This window comes from Heloderma suspectum, chromosome 2, assembly GCF_057233095.1.
Source record: "Heloderma suspectum isolate Gila_16-S chromosome 2, 16-S_ref, whole genome shotgun sequence".
NCBI classification, from domain to species: Eukaryota; Metazoa; Chordata; class Lepidosauria; order Squamata; family Helodermatidae; genus Heloderma; species Heloderma suspectum.
The window spans coordinates 345,928,285-345,952,004 of NC_139459.1; the positions used below are offsets into that span (position 1 = coordinate 345,928,285).

General features: G+C 46.2%; 1 protein-coding gene across 1 annotated transcript; it reads right to left on the bottom strand.

Moving 5' to 3' along the window:
- Positions 1 to 5,899: 5,899 nt before the first annotated feature.
- LOC146355353 (uncharacterized) lies at positions 5,900 to 19,061 on the bottom strand. The gene is made up of 2 exons (XM_084830484.1): positions 18,940 to 19,061; positions 5,900 to 13,199 (listed from the first exon to the last, which is right to left on the bottom strand). Exons 1-2 carry the CDS (start codon positions 19,042 to 19,044, stop codon positions 11,088 to 11,090), a joined length of 2,217 nt encoding a protein of 738 aa, XP_084686610.1. The 5' UTR covers positions 19,045 to 19,061; the 3' UTR covers positions 5,900 to 11,087.
- Between the last annotated feature and the right edge of the window lie 4,659 nt (positions 19,062 to 23,720).

Genomic DNA, 23,720 nt, shown 5'->3' on the forward strand with positions numbered 1-23,720 from the left:
AGAGCCCAGTCCTGGCTTTAGTACTGAAGGAGATTCTAGCAAGCATCAAACAGGTAGATCCCTTTGCCTGATATACATACCAGCCCCTACCCTAGGGGAGCCACATGTCCTACCTTACAGAAGACAGTCCTGTATTTGAAAGACTGTCAGAGGACAGTCCTCTACTTTGAAGGTAACCTCTGATTGAAAGGTTGTCCAGTTTAAGTGTGGTTTAAAGGTTAAGAACCATCAGAAGAGAAAGGAGGGCGGGTCCCTTGAAGTGGCCCATCAACAGCAAGCACCTGGACAGAAGACTGAGCACCCGGTCACAGTCTTAACCGCTATAGTGAGATGTTCTGTATTTTTCTTTAAAATAGTGATTGTTTCTGAACTTGCACGTACAACTATAAATTAGCATTTGTTGTTTTTTCGGTCAGTCGCTTCCGACTTTTCGTGACTTCACGGACCAGCCCACGCCAGAGCTTCCTGTCAGCCGTCACCACCCCCAGCTCCCCCAAGGTCGAGTCCGTCACCTCCAGAATATCATCCATCCACCTTGCCCTTGGTCAGCCCCTCTTCCTTTTGCCTTCCACTTTCCCTAGCATCAGCATCTTTTCCAGGGTATCCTGTCTTCTCATGATGTGGCCAAAGTACTTCAGTTTTGCCTTTAATATCATTCCCTCAAGGGAGCAGTCTGGCTTTATTTCCTGGAGTATGGACTAGTTTGATCTTCTTGCAGTCCAAGGCACTCTCAGAATTTTCCTCCAGCACCACAGTTCAAAAGCATCTATCTTCCTTCGCTCAGCCTTCCTTATGGTCCAACTCTCGCAGCCGTAGGTTACTACGGGGAATACCATTGCTTTAACTATGCGGACCTTTGTTGTCAGTGTGATGTCTCTGCTCTTCACTATTTTATCAAGATTTGTCATTGCTGTCCTCCCAAGAAGTAAACGTCTTCTGATTTCCTGGCTGCAGTCAGCGTCTGCAGTAATCTTTGCACCTAGAAATACAAATTAGCATATGCTCATGTTTTTCTCCTCTCTTTTTTTGGTGTTGGGTTACTTCCTTTTTGGAGAATCATAAGTTGCCACCCTATCCAGCCTCCTTAGTTGCACAGGGTGTTTTATTTATGCAGGACCATTTCCAAACTGGATGCAAGAAATTAGCAAATATTACACCAGACTCTGATGGTTTTGTTATTGATTTCAAAAGCAGCTCCTGGAAATCCAAGGGGATGCATGAGAAACATGTATCTCTGTAAACCACCCATAGAGCTGGTATAGAAAGAGCCAAAGAGATGTTTAATTTTCTTTCTTCCCTTAATGAGATACTTGGGTCAGTGGCGGATTCAGGGCAGACTTTTGCGCTTCAAGAAAACCTACACCAGAGATTAGGGAGAGGGACCTCCTAATAGTCACCTTAAACACCTTCTGATTAGGATCTCTAATCCCCTGTACGGCTGACAGGTTTTTTTTACCTCTTGTTTTATTTTCAAAGAAAATGAAAACTTATGCATGGCTAGCATGAAAACTGCTGGACCAAACTGTCTGAGATTTGGCAGGTTCAGTTACCTCCATAGGGGCTGCCAGGTCTCCAAATTTCATGTATTCATCTTAATAACTAAAAAGGTTTTGGCCGTTTCTGTTTACCAATGCAAGTCAATGGGAAAATGTAACATCCAAATAACTCAGATGTCCGAACCTTGCTTTGGGTCCAGTCCAAAGCGGGTTGGGTTGGGTCCAAATTGGTCGGAAGTGGATCGGGGCCAACTTGAAAGCTCCAAATTGGCCTCCGAAGCAGGTTGTGGGGTCCGTGCACAGCCCTGTTTTTAAAAAAAACCTGTCTGCTCCAAGCATCAAGTATTAATAAGTCTATAGCAAATTCCCCCCCCCTTCATGGATCACTGCCTTATTGTGGCGAAGTGGCTTGCGTAACTCAGTGAAGCCATAAGCTAAGAATTGATGCTTTTGAACTATGGTGCTGGAGAAGACTCTTACGAGTCCCCTGGACTGCAAGGAGGTCAAATCAGTCCATCCTAAAGGAAATCAACCCTGAGTGCTCATTGGAAGGACAGATACTGAAGCTGAAGCTCAAATATTTTGGCCACCTAATGCGGAGAGAAAACTCTCTGGAAAAGACCCTGATGCTGGGAAAGACTGAAGGCAAAAGGAGAAGGGGACGGCAGAGGATGAGATGGCTAGATAGCATCACCGATGCGATGAATATGGACTTGAGCACGCTCCGGAAGACAGCGCAGGACAGGAAGGCCTGGCGTGCTATGGTCCATGGGGTCACGAAGAGTCGGACACGACTTAATGACTGAACAACAACAACAAAGCAAATTCCCAACGTCAAATGGGAATGTTTTGATTGGCGGTTGGTGTAGGCCCCTCCCCCTCCTAGTCACTCCTCCTCCAGCCACCCTCCTGCCTCCTTAATCCTAACCGCAATCTCTAATACCAGTTTCCTTATATTATTTCCTAATACCAGTTTCCTTTTGTTATGTTTTATATGTCTGAAATCATGTTACTGGTATGAAATGTAATTTTATATGGATTTTCTAACCCTCCTAATTTGAGGGGGAGTTGTCCGATGCAGTGGAAGCTGGTGGCTCTAATTTCTGTGGAGCTGTGCATCCATTCTGGGTTTCAGTCACAACCAGCTAGAACTGTAACAGAGCTATCTAAAGTGCTGAACCCTAGCCCAAAATGGGTCTAGCACCTTGGATAGCTCCTCTAGAGTTCTGGCTGGTTCTGACTGAAACCCAGAATGGATGCACAGCTCCACTGAAATCGGAGCCACCAGCCTCCACTGGTCTGATGATGCTGATAAGGGCAGTTCACAAAAATTAAAATCACGGTACAGCATAAAAACAATATAGAATATACAAACATTAAAATTACATTATAAAAGTACAACCAGCATAAAGCCTAGAAGCAATGCAGAGATTTAAAATAGAGTAATACATTTAAAACAACAGAGCTAAAAGACTAGAATGTTAAAATGCAAAAATTCCTGGGAAAATAAAAAGATCTTCACCTGGTGCCAGAAAGAGTACAACATAGGCACCAGGTGACCCTCTCTCGGGAGCTCAGTCCACAATCGAGGTGCCACAGCAGAAAAGGGCCTCTTCCTGGTAGCCACCCACCTCACTTCCTTGGGCAAGGGGTCCTGGAGAAGGACCCCAGAGGATGATCTTAGGGTCTGGGCAGGTACATATGGGAGGAGACGATCCTTCAGGTAACCTGGCTCCAAGCCATATTAGGGCTTTGAATGTTAACACCAGCACTTTGAATCGGGCCCAGACACGGACTGGCAGCCAGTGCAGCTGGAAAAGTACTGGACTAATACGATGCCATTGGCCAGGCCCTGTTAACAATCTCACTGCCCTGTTTTGGACCAGCTGAAGTTTCCAGACCATTTTCAAAGGCAGCCCCATGTATAATGCATTGCAATAATCCAGCCGAGAGGCTATCAGAGCATGGTTAACTGTATCTCAGCTATCTCTGTCCAGGTAAGGGTGTAGTTTTATCAGCCTAAGCTGATAAAAGGTGCTCCATGCCACTGAGTCCACCTGTGCCTCAAGTGACAGCTCTGGGTCGAGGAGCAACCCCAAACTATGAACCTGATCCTTTAGGGGGAGTGCAACCCCCTCCAGAACAGGTTGAACATCACCTCTCCAGACAGACCAACTACCCACTAACAGTACCTCCATCTTGTCTGGATTGAGTTTCAGTTTATTGGCCCTCATCCAGTCTATTACCGTGCCCAGGCCCTGATTCAGAACAGCCACTGCCTCACCTGGGTTTGATGAGAAAGAGAGGTAGAGCTGGGTGTCATCCGCATATTGATGGCAACTCAGCCCACACCTCCGGATAACCTCCCCCAGCGGTTTCATGTAGATGTTGAACAGCATGGGGGATAAAATAGAGCCCTGTGGAACTTGCTGCCCAGACTGTTTGTTTGTAATTATGGTGTTCTATTTATTTTAATTGGAGTTAATGTTTTTATTAATGTTTTATGTAAATGTTTTAGCAATTCTTATGTATTTGAATTGTATTTTGAATGTATATCATAATGTATTTTAATGTATTTTATTTTCTTGTGAACTGCTTAGAGATATTTTTAGATATGGTCAGCAGTATAGCAATTATTAAATAAATAAATAATGGGGGCGCTACAAGCTTTGCTTCATTGTCGTAGTTTTGTTCCTTTTGATTGTATGGCTTTATGTTCTTATTTATTTCATTTCTATACCGTCCAATAGCCGAAGCTCTCTGGGCGGTTCACAACAAATTTCTGTGTTGTATTTAAATTATTGTTATGTTTGTTTATTGTGAGCCACCCTGAGAACTTTACATTATGGGACATCATACAAATGATATAAATAAATAAATACTCCCAAGTCTAAGAGCGCCAGCCCACCAGCCCAAATCAGCCAATTCATTTCATTTTGCAATTGCTGAAGCTCTCTGTGTAAATGCAATTGAACGCTTAACATCCCAACCCAGCAAATAAGCCAAAGGTTCCCATTCATAATAGTGCCACGATGCTAGATAGCCTGAGCAATCAGGAGTGCCTAGAGATGGAGCTGCCCCAGTGAAAACGGATGAAATCAGCACTGTTGTAGAGGTCTGCACAATTTTGAAATGATCCACAAATACAGGGCAGAACGGAAACACTCATTTCTGGAAGGAAGCAAGTCGGCGGAGCTCACATAAACAAGCCCTGCCAACCTGCCCCCTTCCAGGAACGAGCGCTTCTGCTTGTTCGGCGGCTTCCTCTAGGAAGTGCTAGATTTCCCGTGTGCAAGCCGTGAGTCCCCTTGCGCAATGGAATGGGTGGGACCCACCACTTGCAGAAGGGAATCGGCCCAGTGGAAGGGCATCTGCAGGGGTGTACGTGCCCCGTTGGATTCTGCCCGCGGTGATCAGCTGGGGGGGGGGAGAGTTTTTGACTGAAATTTCAGTTCATCAATACATTCGACTTCTGAATAACAGAACCCACTAACCCTGTGCTTCAAATGGCTACTAGGCTTGAGGGCTCTGTGCTACCTGCAGTACCTGAGGCGGTATGCCTCTGTACACCAGTTGCTGGGGAGCATGGGCAGGTGGAAGCTGTTGCGCTCATGTCCTGCTTGTGGGTTTCCCATGGGCAGCTGCTTGGCCGCTGTGTGAACAGAATGTTGGACTAGATGGACCCTTGGTCTGACCCAGCAGGGCTCTTCCTATGTACTTATAAGAAAGTTTGAAGTGTGGAAGCAATGTTTGATTTTGTAGCCAACCAGGAAATTCTCACAAAATTTAAGGCACAATCCTGTTGAGATCTGAAGTCGGAGGTGACCACCTATCCAATGCAGGGTGGCTGAAGCACGGAGGAGAGGATTCCTTCCATGGTCCAGCTGCCCTGCAGTTTGCCTTAGATGCCAGATTTTGGGTATCTAAGTGCGGTTTCAGGGAGGGGGTGGGAACAGGGCTGGAGACCACATAGGAAGCTGTCTAAATCAGCTTCCGTGATCTCCTCCCCTTCCTGCCCCCAGGAATCCCCCCCTTTTCGCCCTGTCCATGCTCCATGTAACGAGCACGGACAGGCACAGAGGGGCAGCCGCTGCAGTTCTCTCTGCCCTGGCTACAAGGGGGAGGGGGCGGGGAGCACCGTTTCCCGGCTACAACCTCGTAGCACTATCTCTGAGCTCAGAGCTGGGAAAGTGAAAAATCCTATCTCCCTCAGATGCTGTCTAAGGGATGTAGGATTGCTCTCTCCATTTTCCATTTCTAGTGTTACTGCTGTCTTTCTGCCCTTCTCTCGCTAATGTATCACATTTTTAAAATATAGCAGATAGACTACAGTGTAAATTAGGGTTTGAATATAGACACCCAGTAGGTTAGGATAACAAGGGACAAAGACTACAAACTTAAGATTGCAATGAATTAAGTAATTTATTAATATGCAGTGCTCAAACCAGCAACAAGAGAGAATTAATATTATAGGCCCAAATGGCTACACAAGAATATAAGGGAAAATCCATCCAAGCAGGTCAGTGTAATCAACAAGGCAATGCAATGTAATTAAATGAAGAACAATAATAATCAAGATGGTGCATTTTGAATAAAAGGAAAATTAAGAATAATGACAATTGGATAAAAGAACAGCAATTTGAATTGGAAAAAATGGCAAAGCCACTGCTAATAAAGCAATTGTATTATACATTTTAAGCCTTACATTACATCCTCCTAATACTTCCTCCAGCTCATCTAGTTCAAAGCATTCTACGTTTCTTAGCTGTTCTAGCTGCACATTGTTTTAGCATTAAGTTTCAAGACAACTTGATAGCTAACAATCCAGTGTAGTAGGGCAGCAGGTTCAGGGATTCCTCCATGTTCAAGCAAGAATGGGAAAAGAAGAGAAAACAAGAGGAAGTCCAATGAGACTGAGTGGCTGTTTGCATGTAATGACAGCACATGTGTTAAACAACCCATGGGCTGTCAGGGATGAGTGTGATGTCTGAACCTGGACCACTGGGTTGTTCAGGGGCTAAACAACCCAGCAGTTAGCCCAACAACAAACCATGGATTAACCACTGGTTGTTTAGCCCCTAACCAACCCAGCTGTCTGGGTTCAGACATCATGGTCAGCAAACTACAAAGGAGCCAATCATGGGTTGCTGAGTAAAAGTAGAAGCGGCAGGCACATGGGAGGCAGCACACCCACTCATCCCTGTTTGTGCATGACAACCCATGGGTTGTCATTATGTGCAAACCAGGTCTGAGTCTCTCTACCATGAAAAAGAGGGAAAAGGGAAAAAGCTACTAAGGAGAGTGAGTGGATCCCTCCTAATAGTGATCAGAGATGGGACCAGACGTTTACATCATTTTGAAGCTGAGCCCATAGGTAGACGTGAGAACCTCTCTGCCCTTCCCAGATGGCCAGAATTAACCAGAATCAAGTGTAATTGATGATTATCATGCAAGTCATGTCAACACAATTCATATCAGCATCCTCTCAAAGCAAAATGAAGTATGTTGTGGTTATGCCATCTATTGTGCCACCTGACAATGTTCTTCTCGGCCACTTATTGGGCGCAATTTTTTTTCCTCGTTCTTCTGGGTGCCATGGACTCATCATTTCACCTCGGCAACAGTTTATTTTAATTTTATTTATTTTATTTATTTCATTTCTATACTGCCCAATAGTCGAAGCGCTCTGGGCAGTTCACAAAAATTAAAACCAAACAGCACACAATAAAACAATTTAAAATATATAGAACATTAAAACCACAATATAACAATACAAGCACAATAAAACCTAGCAGCAGTGCAGGAGTTTAAAATACAGATTCAAAACAGCAAAGCTAAAAGTTTAGAAAGCTAAAATGCTAAAACAGTTACAAGCACCCTGCACAGAGCTGGATATTTCCACTGCTGTCATCCATTTTAGTGCCTCACAGCTGCTCTGGAGTTTGCTGAAATTTTCCCAGGTGCACTCCGGAAAGACCATCAGGTGTTTCAGATAAGAAAGTTGGGAAAAGGAAGAATAACTGTTTACTAGACAACTGGGCAATATAGTTAATAGTTAATGAAGGTAAAGGTAAAGGTGTCCCCAACCAGTCGTGTCCGACTCTAGGGTGTGGTGCTCATCTCCATTTCTAAGCTGAAGAGCCAGCGCTGTCCGAAGACGCTTCCGTGGCCATGTGGCCTGCATGACTGAACACCCAGGTGCACGGAACGCTGTTACCTTTCCCACCGAAGCGGTACCTATTTATCTACTTGCAATTTCTTGCTTTCGAACTGCTAGGTTGGCAGAACCTGGGACTGAAGACGGGAGCTCACTCCGTCACGCAGCACTCGGGTCTCGAACTGCTGTCCTGCCGACCTTCCAGTCTGCAGTTCAGCGTCTTAACCACTAAGCCACCGCGGTCCCTGCTAATAGTTAACAGCAGAGACATCACACTGACAACAAAGGTCCGCATAGTTAAAGTAATGGTATTCCCCGTAGTAACCTATGGCTGCGAGAGCTGGACCATAAGGAAGGCTGAGCGAAGGAAGATAGATGCTTTTGAACTGTGGTGCTGGAGGAAAATTCTGAGAGTGCCTTGGACTGCAAGAAGATCAAACCAGTCCATACTCCAGGAAATAAAGCCAGACTGCTCCCTTGAGGGAATGATATTAAAGGCAAAACTGAAGTACTTTGGCCACATCATGAGAAGACAGGATACCCTGGAGAAGATGCTGATGCTAGGGAAAGTGGAAGGCAAAAGGAAGAGGGGCCGACCAAGGGCAAGGTGGATGGATGATATTCTGGAGGTGACGGACTTGACCTTGGGGGAGCTGGGGGTGGCGACGGCCAACAGGAAGCTCTGGAGTGGGCTGGTCCATGAAGTCACGAAGAGTCGGAAGCGACTGACCGAATAAACAACAACAGACAATTGGGCACATTCGGCTTATGACACAGATAAGTGAATATAAAATGTTGCGGGAAGTAAACAAAACTGAAAAACACTTCGGATTTGAAATAGTGAAACAATAAATCTGTGGAAGAGCAGCAGATGTTATCCTGTTTGGGACACTTACAGAAATGTGTAGCTCAGCGAGGCTGACAAGTAATGAAGTAAATATATCACCCAAAATTATAACTGAGAACTTTGGGAAAAATAGTAACTTATTGTTACGAGCTGAACCACATAAGCAGTGCCAATAAGGAATCATATAAATAGGAGGAGGAAAATGTAGGGACTCAAGAACCAAACGTCGGTTCTCACAGGAGACAACACCTGTCCTCAGGAAGACAACAATCCTCACTGACGGCTCTACACGCTGTTTTGCTACAAGCTCAGAAACGCCAATTGGGTGAGATATTTTTATTTAATTAATTAATTATTTAATTTATTAATCGCCCATCTGACTGGTCACCCAGCCACTCTGGGCGATGTACAACCCCCATAAAACAATTTAAAACAATAAAATTTTACCATATTTTTTTTTTTTTTAAATACCCTAACCCACCCCAAATTTTATTACTTTAGAGGCAATGCTTAGTTTAAGAACTAAACTTAAAATACTTTTAGGGCAGATTTGGATCCTATTGGATCCACCCTTGACACTCATAAGCCTCTGAACTCTGAACTATCCAACCCACACGAGGAGGCATGCTGTGCCTCCCCCACTGCAATTTAGCTAGGTGGGCGTTTTCGCCCATCTAGCTGAGGTGTCGGGGAGGTGGAGGAGAGGAGGCCGGGGGTGGCTGGGATGGCTCATATTCCTGCTTCCCCAGTCCCCTCCCCACCCACCAGCACAGCCCCCTTCCCTTCTCTCTAAGGCCACTTTTGTGACCTCATAGAGGCAACCAACGCAGTTCTCTCTGCACCAGCTGCAAGGCGGGGAGGGGAGCTCAGACACCTGGGTCCGAGGCCAGAGCGTCGTCTCCAGTCTTGGATCCAGGAATCCAAAAAAATCCTATGCCCGCCCCCACCCCTTCAGTCACTGTCTAGGGGTCATAGGATTGCTCTCTTAAAATCTGTTTTGGTTATTTATTTATTATTATTTTTATTTATTAAATTTATTAATCGCCCATCTGACTGGTCACCCAGCCACTCTGAGCGATGTACAACCCACCATAAAACAATTTAAAACAATAAAATGCTACCATAAATTTTTTTTTTTTAAATACCCTAACCCACCCCAAATGCCTGCCTGAACAACCACGTTTTTAATGCACGACGGAAGCTCATTAAAGAGGGGGCATGACGGAGTTCCCTAGGGAGGGAGTTCCACAGAGTGGGGGCCACCACAGAGAAGGCCCTCTCCCTCGTCCCCACCAGTCTAGCTGTCCTGGCTGATGGGACAGAGAGAAGGCCATCTGAGGCTGATCTTGTTAAGCGGCCTGTCTGGTGTTGCTGGAGGCGCTCCTTAAGATAGGCTGGGCCGGAACCATATAGGGTTTTAAAGGTCAAAACCAACACCTTGAATTTGGCCCGGAAAACAACTGGTAACCAGTGCAACTCCTTCAGCACTGGAGTGATGTGATCTCGCCGGCGGCTGCCTTTAATCAGGCGAGCCACCGCGTTCTGTACCAGCTGCAGCTTCCGAACCGTCTTCAAGGGTAACCCCACGTAGAGCGCATTACAGTAGTCTAAACGAGAGGAGACCAGGGCATGTACTACCGATGGCAGCAGATGGTCAGGAAGGAAGGGGCGCAGCTGCTGTATCAGATGGAGTTGATACAGCGCTGTCCGGCTCACAGCTGACACCTGAGCCTCCATGGACAGCTGGGAGTCCAAAATGACCCCCAGGCTGCAGACCTGGTCTTTCAAGGGTAGCCGTACCCCATTCAACACCAGGTCAACATCCCCCAGCCTCCTCTTGTCTCCCACCAAAAGTACCTCGGTCTTGTCAGGGTTGAGCTTCAGCTTATTCCTCCCCATCCAGCCACTCACCGTCTCCAGACATTTGGACAGGGATTCTACGGCCAACCTTGGTGAAGATTTGAATGTTATAACAATGATTTGTTTTTGTATTTGTTCAATGCTCTTATATCAAATGGGAATCACATAGAGACTGCTTAAGATGTTAAAGTACAAGATGAAAAGACACACCTGATCTCGGAATCCTCCATCTAAAAACTCTGTGTATTTGTACCAGGAATTTTGTAAATCTACGATTTCCTTGGTGACACTTTGTACCTGGAATATGGCATGGGATACGTTACCTGCTGATCCATGACCAGCTAAATCCCATATCATAATATCCCTAGACAAGGACAAATCTGCCACTGAGTTTAATGCAGCTTACTCCCAAGTAAGTAGGTATAGGATTGCAGCCTTAAACTTTTTATTTCTCTCTCTCTCTCTCCATAAATGAGGTCATGAAATTTCAACCCACACCTACTTACTTTCTCATACGTTCTGTTTTCTGGAGAATAGAAATCAATCTGACATGGGAGAAACATTGCAAAGGTCACAAGGACAGGGCAGATTCTTGATTGTTTGGAAGGTTGTTTTGGCTAAACTAGGCAATCTATATTTTTCAGCAAAAGAAGAACAAAATAAAGGAGCACATTCTTAACTTGCTTCCTGTGATTTATGTGCAGTACCTGAACCCACTGCTGTGACTTTACTCTAAGAATTGGTCTTCCTCTTTTTGAGTCATTTTCTTGGCATCTTGGAAGCCCTGCTTTGTAGCATCTTCTATAGCTGCCTTAGTTTCCTTACTCACTGGTGGCAATGCTGCCTTCAGCGTCTCCTCAAGGCTATTTGCCCTGGCTTCTATACTCTTCTCAAAAACATCCTTATGTGTAATCACCAATTTATAAATGGCTTTCTGAGCTTCATCACAGCCATCTATCAACTTATCCCTCTCAGATCTAAAATTAGGATCAGACGGCTCCATGGCGATAAGTTTTCCTAAGCTGCTAACATGATCCATCAAGAACTTTTCAGACACTTCAGTGTATGTCTCAGCAATCGTGTTCACCAGGTATGCTACAGTGGAAGTGGTGAATGCCTGGTTGTAAATCAAATCAGCCATTAATGATTTGGCAGGATAATTTGGGATTGCCTGGATGCCTTCAGCAGAAGTGATAAGCTGCTTAATATTTTGCTTGAGGCTGGTGTCAATCAGATTGGAAATCATATGGAAGAAGCGGACCATCTTTTCCCACTGTTCCTTCACATGCCCCAGGGCCTTCAGACCTTTCATCAACATCCTTTGAGCTGACTCAAAATCAATTTTTGTCACCTCGATTTTTTTCATGTCAGCAAAAATTTGTGCCAGCTCATCATTTTGCCTCTTGAAGTCCTCAAAGCTCTTCTGATAGGCTTCCTGGGTGGTCTTCAGAGCCTCCCGGCTCTGCTGTGCTTTTAAGAAGGAATTTTCTATGCCTACTGACCTCATTCCACTGCCTTGCCCTTCTAATTCCTCCTGATATTTAGCCATATTTGGTGGTGTGACATGAAATGCTGGGGAATTCATGAAGCCCTTACTGTAGGAGTCAAAGACCATGGCCTCCTGGTAAAGCTTTAAAATCTCACCTACAGTGCTTTTCTCCTCCTCCTCCTGTTTTTCTTTTGACAGGGCTATTTTTTCTAGCTTTTCACAGATGGTAATGCCCTTGTCACAGATAGCCTGGGCTTTCATTTGTGCTTCACCTGGCTCATTGCTATTTATTTTATCTTTAAGGGATTTCAGCATGCTTCCTACCCAGTTGGTGTTAACTTTCCCAGTGTTATGATCATGTATTTGGTCCATCCTGAGACCTCCTTGGCTATCAGTCAAAGCTTTGATCTGTGATGCATAAACTAGAAGCTGACCTGACATTGCACATATATTAACCTGTGAGGAGTTAAATGGTTTGCTTGGCTGCTCTGTTCCTTGAGGTTGCTGTGGGTTAGGTGGCATGCCATATCTCCCTGCATACAGGTTACAAAATGCTACTCCAACATTCAAGATTGTAGTTGTGATAGTTTGTACAACGGACATCCCCACGGCATTCCATCCTGTAGGAATGGAATTCATGGCTTGTTTGTATTGGCTGAAAACGTCCCTGACCTGCTGTTCCATCATCTTCTGATGCTTCTCTGCCGCTTGCTTATTCTCTTGAGCAGCCTTCTCCTTGATCTTTGCTTGCTTGAGTGCCAATTCAGCATCTTTTGCTAGCTGCTCGTATCCTTCTTTGGCATTCATACAGGCCTCTAGTAGTTCCTGGACCAGATAGATCAGAGCAGTGAATTTGTCCTTCACTTTTGAAGCAAATGTTGTGCAGTTCTCTGCTACATTGTGTAGGTTCTTTAACTGGGCTGGCAGCATGATTTCTACTATTTCAATATCTTGGAAAAGAATCTTAACGATGGCCTTGGCCAACCCTGGCACAGAGCGTGAGAGGAGACGGATCTTATCCATGTTAATCTGTGCCTCAGAGAAAGCATCCCAGCCTTGGTTGCTCACTTGGGCTAGACAAGCCTTGAAGGAATCTGGGTACCTGATGTATTTGAAGCCATCCTTTGGGGGGCTTTTGTTGATGGAGAAGTCATCTTGTTCTGCAGAGATCAAGATCAGTTCCCCCAGTATGCTGATGGAGAGCGGGGCTGGCTTCAGATACTCTTCCCAATTGGCATAAGGCTTCATCAGTATTGCCATATCCTGTCTCACATCCTTCGCTCTACTGACACTTTGCACAGCCTGGGTCACCTCCTGGGAGTTTCTCTTATCGGATGCCATCTTCTGACCCTGGGAATAATGATAAGAATAGCCAGATGATATGATAAAAAGACATAGAAATATTTTATTAGGGTCACAACATAATAGCATGAGATTTGGTGCCTTGAGTATGGCGACTGTTGCAAGGGGCAGGGGATATTTTGATAAATGTCCAGTGCAGTATGGATTACCATTTTCGGGCCCACCAACCATCCCAATCAATACACCTAAGTTACTGTAAATATTGCAAAACCCAGTACCAGACTCAACCCCCTGGGAGGAGCCCAGCTTCAAGGTATCCTGAGAAATGCAGGCCATATCATTCTTGTGCAAGCCTGGCCAGAGAGTATGCCCATTGTAGTATTTAACGAATGAATACAGTTGGCTGTATATTGATAAGGGCAACTGGAAGTGAAGTAAAGAAATTGAAAGGTCTATGCATTCTAGATGTCAAGAAGAAGTCTGAACCAACATAGAGTTCTTCAAGAGTGCCAACAAGCATGTGGATAGGGGCGATTCAGTAGACACTATATACTTGGACTTCCAAAAAGCCTTTGACAAAGTCCCTCACCAAAGATTCCTGAATAAACATAGCAGTCATCAGATAAGAAGCAGGTCCTCTTATGGCTTGGTAAATCATAAAAGAACAGACAGCTGGAATAAACTGGTAGTTTTTGCAATGGGGGAAGTATGATCTCCTTGTTCCTAAAAGGTCTCGAGTTAAGGGTGACCAGGGTGACCAGTGAGGTGGCCAAGGTTGCAGATGACACAAAATTATTCAGGGTAGTAAGGGCAAAAAATGTATTGTGAAAGATCTCCAAAATGATGCATTTAAACTGGGAAAATCAACAATAAAATGGCAAGTGGAATTCAGAGCTTTTGCACAAGTGATTTATTGCATGCTCACATTGGCCACTCACATAAGTTTGTGGGTCCTTAGACAATGACGGCAGTCTCCAGGAAGGACGCTTCGTGTGCTTTTCCTCATTTATCGCGCTTTGAAAAGGCACAGAGATAATCCAATATATTGGCAGCGCCAACTAGTGGCTGTATAATAAAACTATAGACAACACGCCTCCCCCATCCGCCTCTGGGGTGCCACCTTCTCAAGATTCCTCCATGCTGTGCCGTGTCCCGTGTGGGACAATGCCAGGCACACCGTCCCATCCTTCATGCCGTGCAGTGGGCCCCCCTCTGCCGGCAGCAGGGAGGCCCTGTGCAACCCCTCCCAATCCCCTGCCCTGAGAAAGCACATGTCCACCCCATGTGAAGGAGCTGATGTGAAGCCCACAAAGAATCTGGAACCAGAAGCCCTGGTAACAATGCAGTATTTCAGCCTGGTGTGGTGAAGCTGTCAGTGCAACTATATTGTGATGATGTGCTACTGAGTGCGCTCCTCTAGACACATTTGCAAACATTGTGGCCATCTAAATGGAAATGCTTTGCAGCCTGATTCTATTTTATACCAAGTTTTCAGGAAATTGGATTTGCTCCTTCCACAGTACATGCAGCCGATTACAGCGGCATATCCCCCCAAAAAGAACCGCTTTGGCATGGCAGACCGGTGGAGCCTCGCAGCATCAACCAGCCCCCCCCCAACCCCCCACAGGCTTCCCCCATTCCTCTCTCAGCCCCACTCCTAAGTGCAGGGAAAGTCAATGCCCAGATCGGGGAGGCGTGTGTGTGTGTGCACCTTCCTTGCTCCAGCAGCCCCAAGCAGCGAGCTCAGCAGGAGCAGACATTGCAGTGGAGGCCCCCTCTGTCCCTCTGTGTAACCCCATCCAGCACAACCTGAACCCCTATTCCCTGATCTACCTTTCGACAGACCAGGAGCACCTCTGTCTTGTCTGGATTAACCTTCCATTTGTTTGCCCTCATCCATTACTGCCAACAGACACCAGTTTAGCACCCCAACAGCTTCCTTGGGATTAGATGGAAAGGAAAAGGAGAGTTGGGTGTCATCAGTGTACTGGTGACACCGAACCCCAAAACTCTGGACAACCTCTCCCAGTGGTTGCATATATATGGTAAATAGCATGGGGGACAAAACAGAGCCCTGAGGAACTCCATAGGCCAATGGCCAGGGAGTCGAACAGGAGTCCCACAGCACCACATTCTGGGTCCGCCCCTCCAAGAAGGAATGGAGCCACTGTAAAACAGTGCCTCCAAGTCCCATCCCAGCGAGGCGGCCCAGAAGGATACCATGGTCGATGGTATCGAAAGCCGCTGAGAGGTGCAGCAGAACCAACAGGGACACACTCCCCCTGTCTAGTTCCCGGTGGAGGTCATCCACGAAGGCGACCAGAGCTGTTTCTGTCCCATACCTTGGTCTGAAGCCAGGTTGAAATGAATCTAGATAATCTGTCTCATCCAGGAATCCCTGGAGTTGGGAGGCCACCACACGCTCCAATACCTTGCCCAGAAAGGGAATACTGGAGACTGACCAATAATTATCCAACATGGTGGGGTTCAGGGAGGGCTTTTTTAACAAAGGTCTCACCACCGCCTCCTTCAGGCAGGCTGCAACTCTGTCTTGCCTAAGGGAGGCATTAACCACTCCCCTTACCCACTCGGCCAGCCCACCTCTGGCTGCTTTTATGAGCCAGGAGGGGCAAGGATATAGAACACAGGGGTGGCTCTCACCTCTCCCAGGAGCCTGTCCACATCCTCAGGCTGTACAAATTGAGAAGTATCCAACAGCACTGGACAAGCAGGCGCCAAAGTTACATCCACTGGGTCTGTATCAACTATAGCATCCAATTCAGCGCGGATCTGAGCGATTTTGTCTGCAAAGTGCTGAGCAAATTGTTCCCAGCGGGCTGTCGAGAGGTTTAGATTATCGTCTTGCAGGGTAGTGTGCAAAAGACCCCTGACCACTCAAAACAGCTTTGCTGGACAGCTCTTTACAGACACAATAGTGGCAGAAAAAAAACTGCTGCCTATATTGCCACAGAGCAGGCCTTCAAATAGGCTGTAGCCCGTGTTCGATCGGATTCACTCTGAGTTGTCTGCCAACATGGCTTTAGTTGTCTTCTCACTTGTTTCATCGCCGCCAGCTCCTTAGAAAACCAGGGCGCTGGTGCGGCTCCACTCCATGAGAGAGGACGCTCAGGAGCGATTGTGTCCACGGCCCTTCTCCATTCCTGAGATCGGCCAGGGCTTCGGCAGAACCGCCTGCCGAGGCAACCGGAAACCCCCCAAGAGCCGTCAGGAAACTGTTCGGATCCATCAGCCTCCTGGGGCGGATCATTTTAATCGGCCCTCTACCCCTGCAGAGGTTCCGAGTGCCAGCAAGTCTAAACCCCACCAGGCAGTGATCTGGCCATGACTACAGAACTATCAAGAGTTCCTCCACTCTCAGATCACTATCCCTGCACTGAGCAGAGGTTGGACTCGATGGTCTTGTAGGCCCCTTCCAACCCTCTGATTCTATGACTATGACCCCATCCAGCATAGAAAACGAGGTCCAGAGTGTGCCCAGCAGCATGGGTGGGGCCAGATACCTGGTTGTCATGGCGGACATGAAGTCCTTAGCTGCTCCCGACAGGGCAGCCTCAGCATGGATGTTGAAATCCCCAAGCACAGCAAGACAAGGGGTCTCCAATACCAGTCCTGAGACTACCCCAGTTAGCTCAGGAAGAGAGACTGTTGAGCAGCGGGGTGGACGCCACACCAACTGAATCCCTATTCTGTCCCAGGCACCCACCATCAAATACACACACTCGAACCCAGCAGACTGCAGGATAGGGCACCTGGTCAGGGGGATCGAATCCCAATAGACCACTGCCACTCCACCTCCCCGCCCCCCAGGTCTTCTGTGCTGCTGGACAGAGAACCCTGGAGGGCAGAGCTGAGAGAGATTGACCCCCCTCCCCAGTTTCATCCAACCAGGTCTCTGTAATACAGGCCAGGTCAGTGTGCTCATCCAGTATCAGGTCAACCCAAAGCAAGGTTCATTGGGGGAAAAACAAAGCACCCTTTCAACTCATCGATCCTGCAGTGATGCTTCACCCCTCCGGATAGGCGCAGATCCAGAACAACAGCCTTTCCCTCCCCTCTTGCCCCGTGTGAGGAAGTGCAGTGCAGATGGATGAGGATTCCTTCTGAGTAGACGTGTTTAGTCCCGCAACTGCAAATGAGTGAGGTGGGGGAAGGGGAAGCAAAGGGGCATCCCTCAGTGGTGATGCACGCCCGAGGCGCACCCCTGGGCACACCCACCATACGGCGCCAAACTTGTTTGGGGGAATCAGGGCACACTCTGCACGAACTGCCCTGAAGCTGCTGCAAGGAGAAAATCCGGCGCAAAACGCCTTTACGAAAATGCGGATTTCCAGGCAGGAAACCACGCCGCTGCTGCAACGTGGCGGCTGCGTCATGTGTCCCTGGCAAGGCTGAGATGCAGCAGCTCTGCAGTAAATCGCTCCTGTGGATGGACCCCCATGAGACACATGTACACGTGCAAACAAGATATGCATTTGTTGAGGGACCTTTTAACCTTGGCAGTAGGGCAACCAGCAAAGGGGGCCAGTGACTCTGGAGAGAAGCAGCTTGCTTGAGAGAGCTGAGAAGCAGCGTGCTTTGCCCAGGCTAGGCTCAGCTTGATTGCAACAGGAGAGACCTCCGCCGGAGCACTACACGCTGCTTCTTTTACAATCAGTGGGGGGACGATGACAAAACAGGCTTACGTAGTGGCAAGCAGAAAGGACTCTGCACATGCTCAGAGAGATGTTCTGCCTGAACAAAGTCTTTGATTTTTCACACAAAAAAGGAAAGAGGAAAGAGAAGTCCCACAACAGGACCAGATGAAGCTGCCTTATAATGAGTTAGACCGTTAGATCATCTAAGCAAAAAATAGGGGGATAATGGGGTAAATGAGCTTAAAAATATATATTTACGGTAGTCCACTCCAAAGCATTTCAGACCCTACTGGTCCTTCATCAGGGAATTTCAGAAAAATTTCAGAGGTTGAAGAGTCAGCACATCCAAATCTGAAATTTTCTTTGGACTATATTCCAATTTACTGAACTGTTTCTTTTTTTCTTCTCTGTTTTGGGGTTCCCTATTTGTTTTTTTCTTATTAGTCCATCTAGCCCAGTATTGTCAGCACGTACTGGCAGGGGCTGTCCAAGATTTCAGACAGGACTCTTCCCTAACCCTACCTGGAGATGGTGGAGATGGCAGACAATGCAGGTGCTCTACCACTGACCTGCAGCCCTTCTTGTGCGTTATGTATATCATTATTTGTGCATGTATTTATTTATTTATTTATTTATTTATTTATTTATTTAAAACGGATATGGCAGTGGCGGGCAACAGGTTTCCAACCTCCTCACTTCACAACCACCTTCCACACACAGAGTGCTACGTCATCATCTGACTGCTATGGAGGATTTACAGACACCAATTCACCTCTGTGCTGTCCTGCTGAAAAACCACCCAACTTCCTCTGTTGCGCAAGCAACCAGATCACACCAGCTTTGCTGCTAGCAGGCCAAAAAATACCCAGTGAGAAACGGCCACAATGAATCAGCAAAACAAAGGCAGGAGGGTCCATTTCACAAAAACATTTCTCCTTGAAACATCTCATAAAGTTCACACACGTTTGATTAAAAAAAACCTCCACCATATCTGTCCAGCCTCTCATAAGAGGGTAACATTTCCCTGTGTTACCTTGTTTCTGTTCAGTATGAACCTGTTGCTCTGCTAGAAATAAAACTGATCCAAGAAAATATTACCCATTACTTCAGGATTTTAGAGGGACAGTACTTACCCTTCCTGAAGTGGATGTTCTCAGACCAAGATTTCTCTTCGGCAATCGCTTACTCTTTCTGGTAGGTTGCTGCCACGGTGGAAGACATTTTATCCTGTTCGTCATGCAAATGAGCTTGTACTTATCCCATGCTTGTGTGAATTTCATTGGGCCATTTTCAACCACACCCCCTCAAAAGCCTACCTTATCTTTCACGCATCTCTTTGAAATCTTTGAAGATGACAGTTGAAGAAGAAGAAGAAGAAGAAGCAGCAGCAGCTGTACCAAAGTGGTAAAACACATGCTTTGCATACGGAAGGTCCCAGAGCCAGTCCCTGGCATCTCCAGTTGAATGGAGCAGGTAGCAGATGAAGGAAAAGATCTCTTCCTGAGACCCTGGAGAGACCCTGGAGAGACCCTGCCAGCCACAGTAGACAACACGAAACAAACAAATAGTCCGACCTTGTATAAGGCAGTTTCCTATGCACCACCAGGACAATATTAAGCCACCCACACAGCCCTATTCAAGCATTAGAAATCGGATTTGAGTAAATGTGCAAGGAGAGAGGAGCATGCCAACCCCCTCTGTCGCTGTGTCTGCCCCCTCCGGCTTCTGAAGAGGAGAGCCTCCTCTGCCCATGGTCTGAGCCCCTTCTTCCAGAGTTCGGGTGCTTCCAGATGAGGCTTTTCATCCCACCATTGCTCTGCCTCATTCACAGAATGCTACAGGTGGTCCAGTCATTGTCATCGTCCACTCACAGACCTCCCAAGCTTGTGTTCCCGTGTTCTGTCTTTTTTTCTTAATGCAGAAAATCCTTTAAAGAGAAAAAGACAGAAGAGCTGCACAATGCCTTTTAACTGGTACGGCTAGCCAGTGATAGCTGATCTTATCGGGCAGGTGGGGGCACCGGGCACACACCTGTGGCACCCACATTCCCCATCCCCCCATGTCAGTAAATGATGAAGGGCGCAATCCTATGCATGTTAGACAGAAAAAGCCTACAAGTCCCAGCATTCCCCAGCCAGCATATCTCCAAAGCATAGCTGGCTGGGGGACCCTGGGAGTTGCAGGACTTCTCTCCGTCTAAACTTGCGTAGGATTTCACCCCAAGTCTACCTGTGGACTGTCATGGTGCTGCTGGTTGCTACCTTGCTGCTGCTGCTGCTGGCTTGTCACTTCCTCCTCCAGCGGCAGCCTGGCAGCAGCTTCAGTGCGTTGATTGCGCATTCGTGGCAATCACGCATGCGCAAATCACTCCTCCTAGCACTGGGGAACTTCCTGTAGGGGTCTGGAGGAACGAGCCCCCTAAAGCCCCAAATTTGCTATTTTTAGCTCTCTCGGCCTTTGCAGAGGAAGACCGGGGGGTGGGGGGATCCCATTCTGCAAGTAATGGGCAGTGCTGCAGCCGCACAGTCCAACCAGGGAGCAAATGAGGAAAAAACTAAGGCTGCACAGTCCCCTGGTCTGGGCCCTTCCTCAGTTCCCTCCAAAGAAAGAGCGTGTTGGTTTGCTTGGTAATCATTTCTCCGTTTCAGGAGGCAGACCAGCACAGCATACTGCACCCGAGTATGTAAATATGCTTTAATGATGAGGGGGGGATGAGGGGATGGGGTGGTTGGATGGTATGTTACTTTTCTTATTATTTAAAGATCATTTTAAACCCCTTTCTCTCTTGTTGTTGCAGGCTGCTAATATTTATATTTATTTATTTGCAGCATTTTTACCCTGCTCTTTTCTTCTTCTTTTTTAGCAATTGCTACTGGCGTGAGGGGGGGGGGGGCAGAATTTATTAAAGCAATTTAATTGATAGAGACCAAATGAACTGGCTATGGCTGTAATCTAAGGGGAGACATATCAGATTCTATTTCTGGCTGCATTGATGAATTGCCTGAGCACTGATTTAAATGACTTATTCAAGTAAGTGTATGCAGTGTGTGTGGATTTTTATATATTTATTTAGCCTTGGGTGAGTGTGAGTGTGGGGTGGGGAGGGTTTTAAAAATTTATTTTTTGCCTTGGTTGAGTCAGTGTGTGGGTTTGGGTGGATTTTTATTTCTGTCTTGGGTGAGGAGATTTCCCACCTCCACCACCTTTTTTGTTTCTGGAACAACAAAAAAGTGGCTCCAAATGAGTACTTTTAAGTAGGTGATTATTGTGATTACTGCTATTATACTACATACAATGGGGTACAGGCTCTCAGAACTTGCATCTGGGTTCTAAACATTGTTTTCCTGTGTGGCCCTGAGATGATGGTGATGATTTGCGGTTTGGCTGTGTGGATCCTCTCCCCATCCCCATTTTGCATTCCTAATCTTAATATCACTTAATTCTCTGTGCAATGGGAGTTGTTGCTGCAACAGGAGAATGTGGGTCCAAAGGAGTCCTTTTGTGTGGCTGCGTGAATTCCCCACCACCTGCTGCTCAATCATGTTATTAAAGTTCATGTGCCTCAGAGCATTTCTGCATGAGGCTTTTATTGCACACTCTGGTCACTCACATAAGTCTGCAGGTCCTTTATGTGATGTCGTCAACCTCCAGGGCCCCTCCCACGGATTATGACCTTTATCTTGCTTTTTAAAGGATCCGAGACAATCTGATAAGGAATGTTAATCCAATATATTGGCCGTGTGTAATGGCAGAGTTGCGCTATAACCACAGCACCATCTAGTGGATGTAAAATGAAACAGATAGAACTTGCTGAGAAACAAAGTCCACAATTCAAAGTATGTGTCCACCCGTGTAAAGGAGCTGATCTTAAGAATTCAGAAGCAAAAGCCCCAGTAAGGATGCAGCCTGTTAGGCATGTGTGGTGAAGCTCTCAATTTCCCCTTTCTGTGATATGGGTTGCTGGCTGCTGAAGATTCAGAAGGCTGCTCTGCCTCTTGTGAACCCTTGTTTCTGCCTCTCATGGCCCTGACCTCTGCCCCACAAGCCTCAGTGATCACCAACCACCACTGCTGCTAGCAGCCCTCCATCTGGAAGCACCCTCATGTATATTTGTGTACAGGTGTTTCTATGCTAATTCTAGAAGCCTCTGAGCCAAGATAGAAGAGTGCCTGATCTTAAAAGACAACTTACATATAGCAGACATAATGGAAACTGCTAGAATGGAAAGAACCAATAGAATACAGTCATCTCTGGATAGAAACTCTATACGAAGGTCAGCATACTGGAGGTGGTGTCACTTTATGGGCATTTCTACATAAAGATTTTATTCCGCACTTTACCAGGGCCTTCTGCTTCTGGATTCTTTGCGGGATTGAGGTCAGCTCCTTTACACATTCTTTTTTCCAGGGATTTTCTTTCTCTGCTGTTCTATATGTTTCATTATACAGCCATTAGATGGAGCTATGGTATAATGGAATTATGCAATTACACTAAGCATTTCATAGCACCATTCAGGATATACCAGACTTTCTTTGATCTAAAAAACACACACAATAAAAGTTGCAAAGCATGGAAGAGGTCTTGGAGGATGACAACATCATGTAATGGACCTGCAGACTACCATAAGTGAACAAGCACAAGCGCACAGTAAAAGCCTTGCGTAGAAAAGCTCTGTATGTCAGAGAGGCTCAGAGTCAGTGTAGAAAACCTAAAGGGAGCAAACTCTTCCACAAAAGTGCTGTAGGTGACAATTCCAGGCTCCAAAAGTAATTTGGGGGGCAGGCATGCTGGACCAGAATGCTCAGGTTTATCTTGAGATAGAATGCAAAATCAGGGGAGCATCCAAATGAGGAAGGGTTGAAATAATGTGTGACTTCAATTACCCCGATATTGACTGGAAAAATGTATATTCCAGTCACAACAGAGATTTTATTCAATGCCCTAAATAACTGAGCCCTAGAACAGTTGGTTATGGAATCAACCAGAGGTAAGGTGCCCCTGGACTTAATCCTAAATGGGGCTGCCTGGGACTTAGTATGAGATGTTAATGTTGCCAAATGAACTGGAAACATTGACCTCATGCTATCAGACTTAATATATATTTATGTGGGAAGTTACCAAGGAAGTCCAACACATTTGACTTCAACGGAGGAAACATCTCTAAAATGAAGGAACTGGTAAAAAGGAAGTTGAAAGGGCAAGTCAAGAGGATTAAATCTCTTCAAAATGCTTGGAGGTTACTCAACACCACAATAATACAAGCTGAGCTAGAATTTATACTGCAAGTTTAAAAAGATAGCACCAAATCCAAGAGGTCACCAGCATGGTTAACAAGCAGTGTCAAGGAAGTTATTAGAGAAAAGAAAGCTTCCTTCGGAAAACGGAAAGCTTGCCCAAATGAACAGAACAAAAAGGAGCATAAACTTGCACAATGGAAATACATCCAAACAACAAGAGATGCACACACACACAAAAGCATTTTGAGGAGCATATAGCTAGCAACATCAAGGCAAACAAAAGAGAATTATTTAAATATATCAGAAGCAAGAAACCAGTTAGGGAGGCAGTTGGACCACTGAGAGTACTAAAGGAGGATAGGGAGATTGTGGAGAAGCTGAATGAATTACTTTCATCTCTCTTCACTGCAGAAAATCTATGACAGATGCCTGTGCCTGAACTGATGTTTTCAGGAAGGGAGTCTGAGAAACAGAGGCAAATAGTGGGGACAAAAGATGAAGTTCTTGACCTTACTGACACATTGAAAGCTAATATCACTGGGCCTAGATGGGAAGAACACAAGAACATAAGAAGAGCCATGCTGGATCAGACCAAGGGTCCATCTAGTCCAGCATTCTGTGGAGATAGCTCCTTCACGGAAATTTGCAGGCTCTTTACATGATGCCGTGACCCTTCT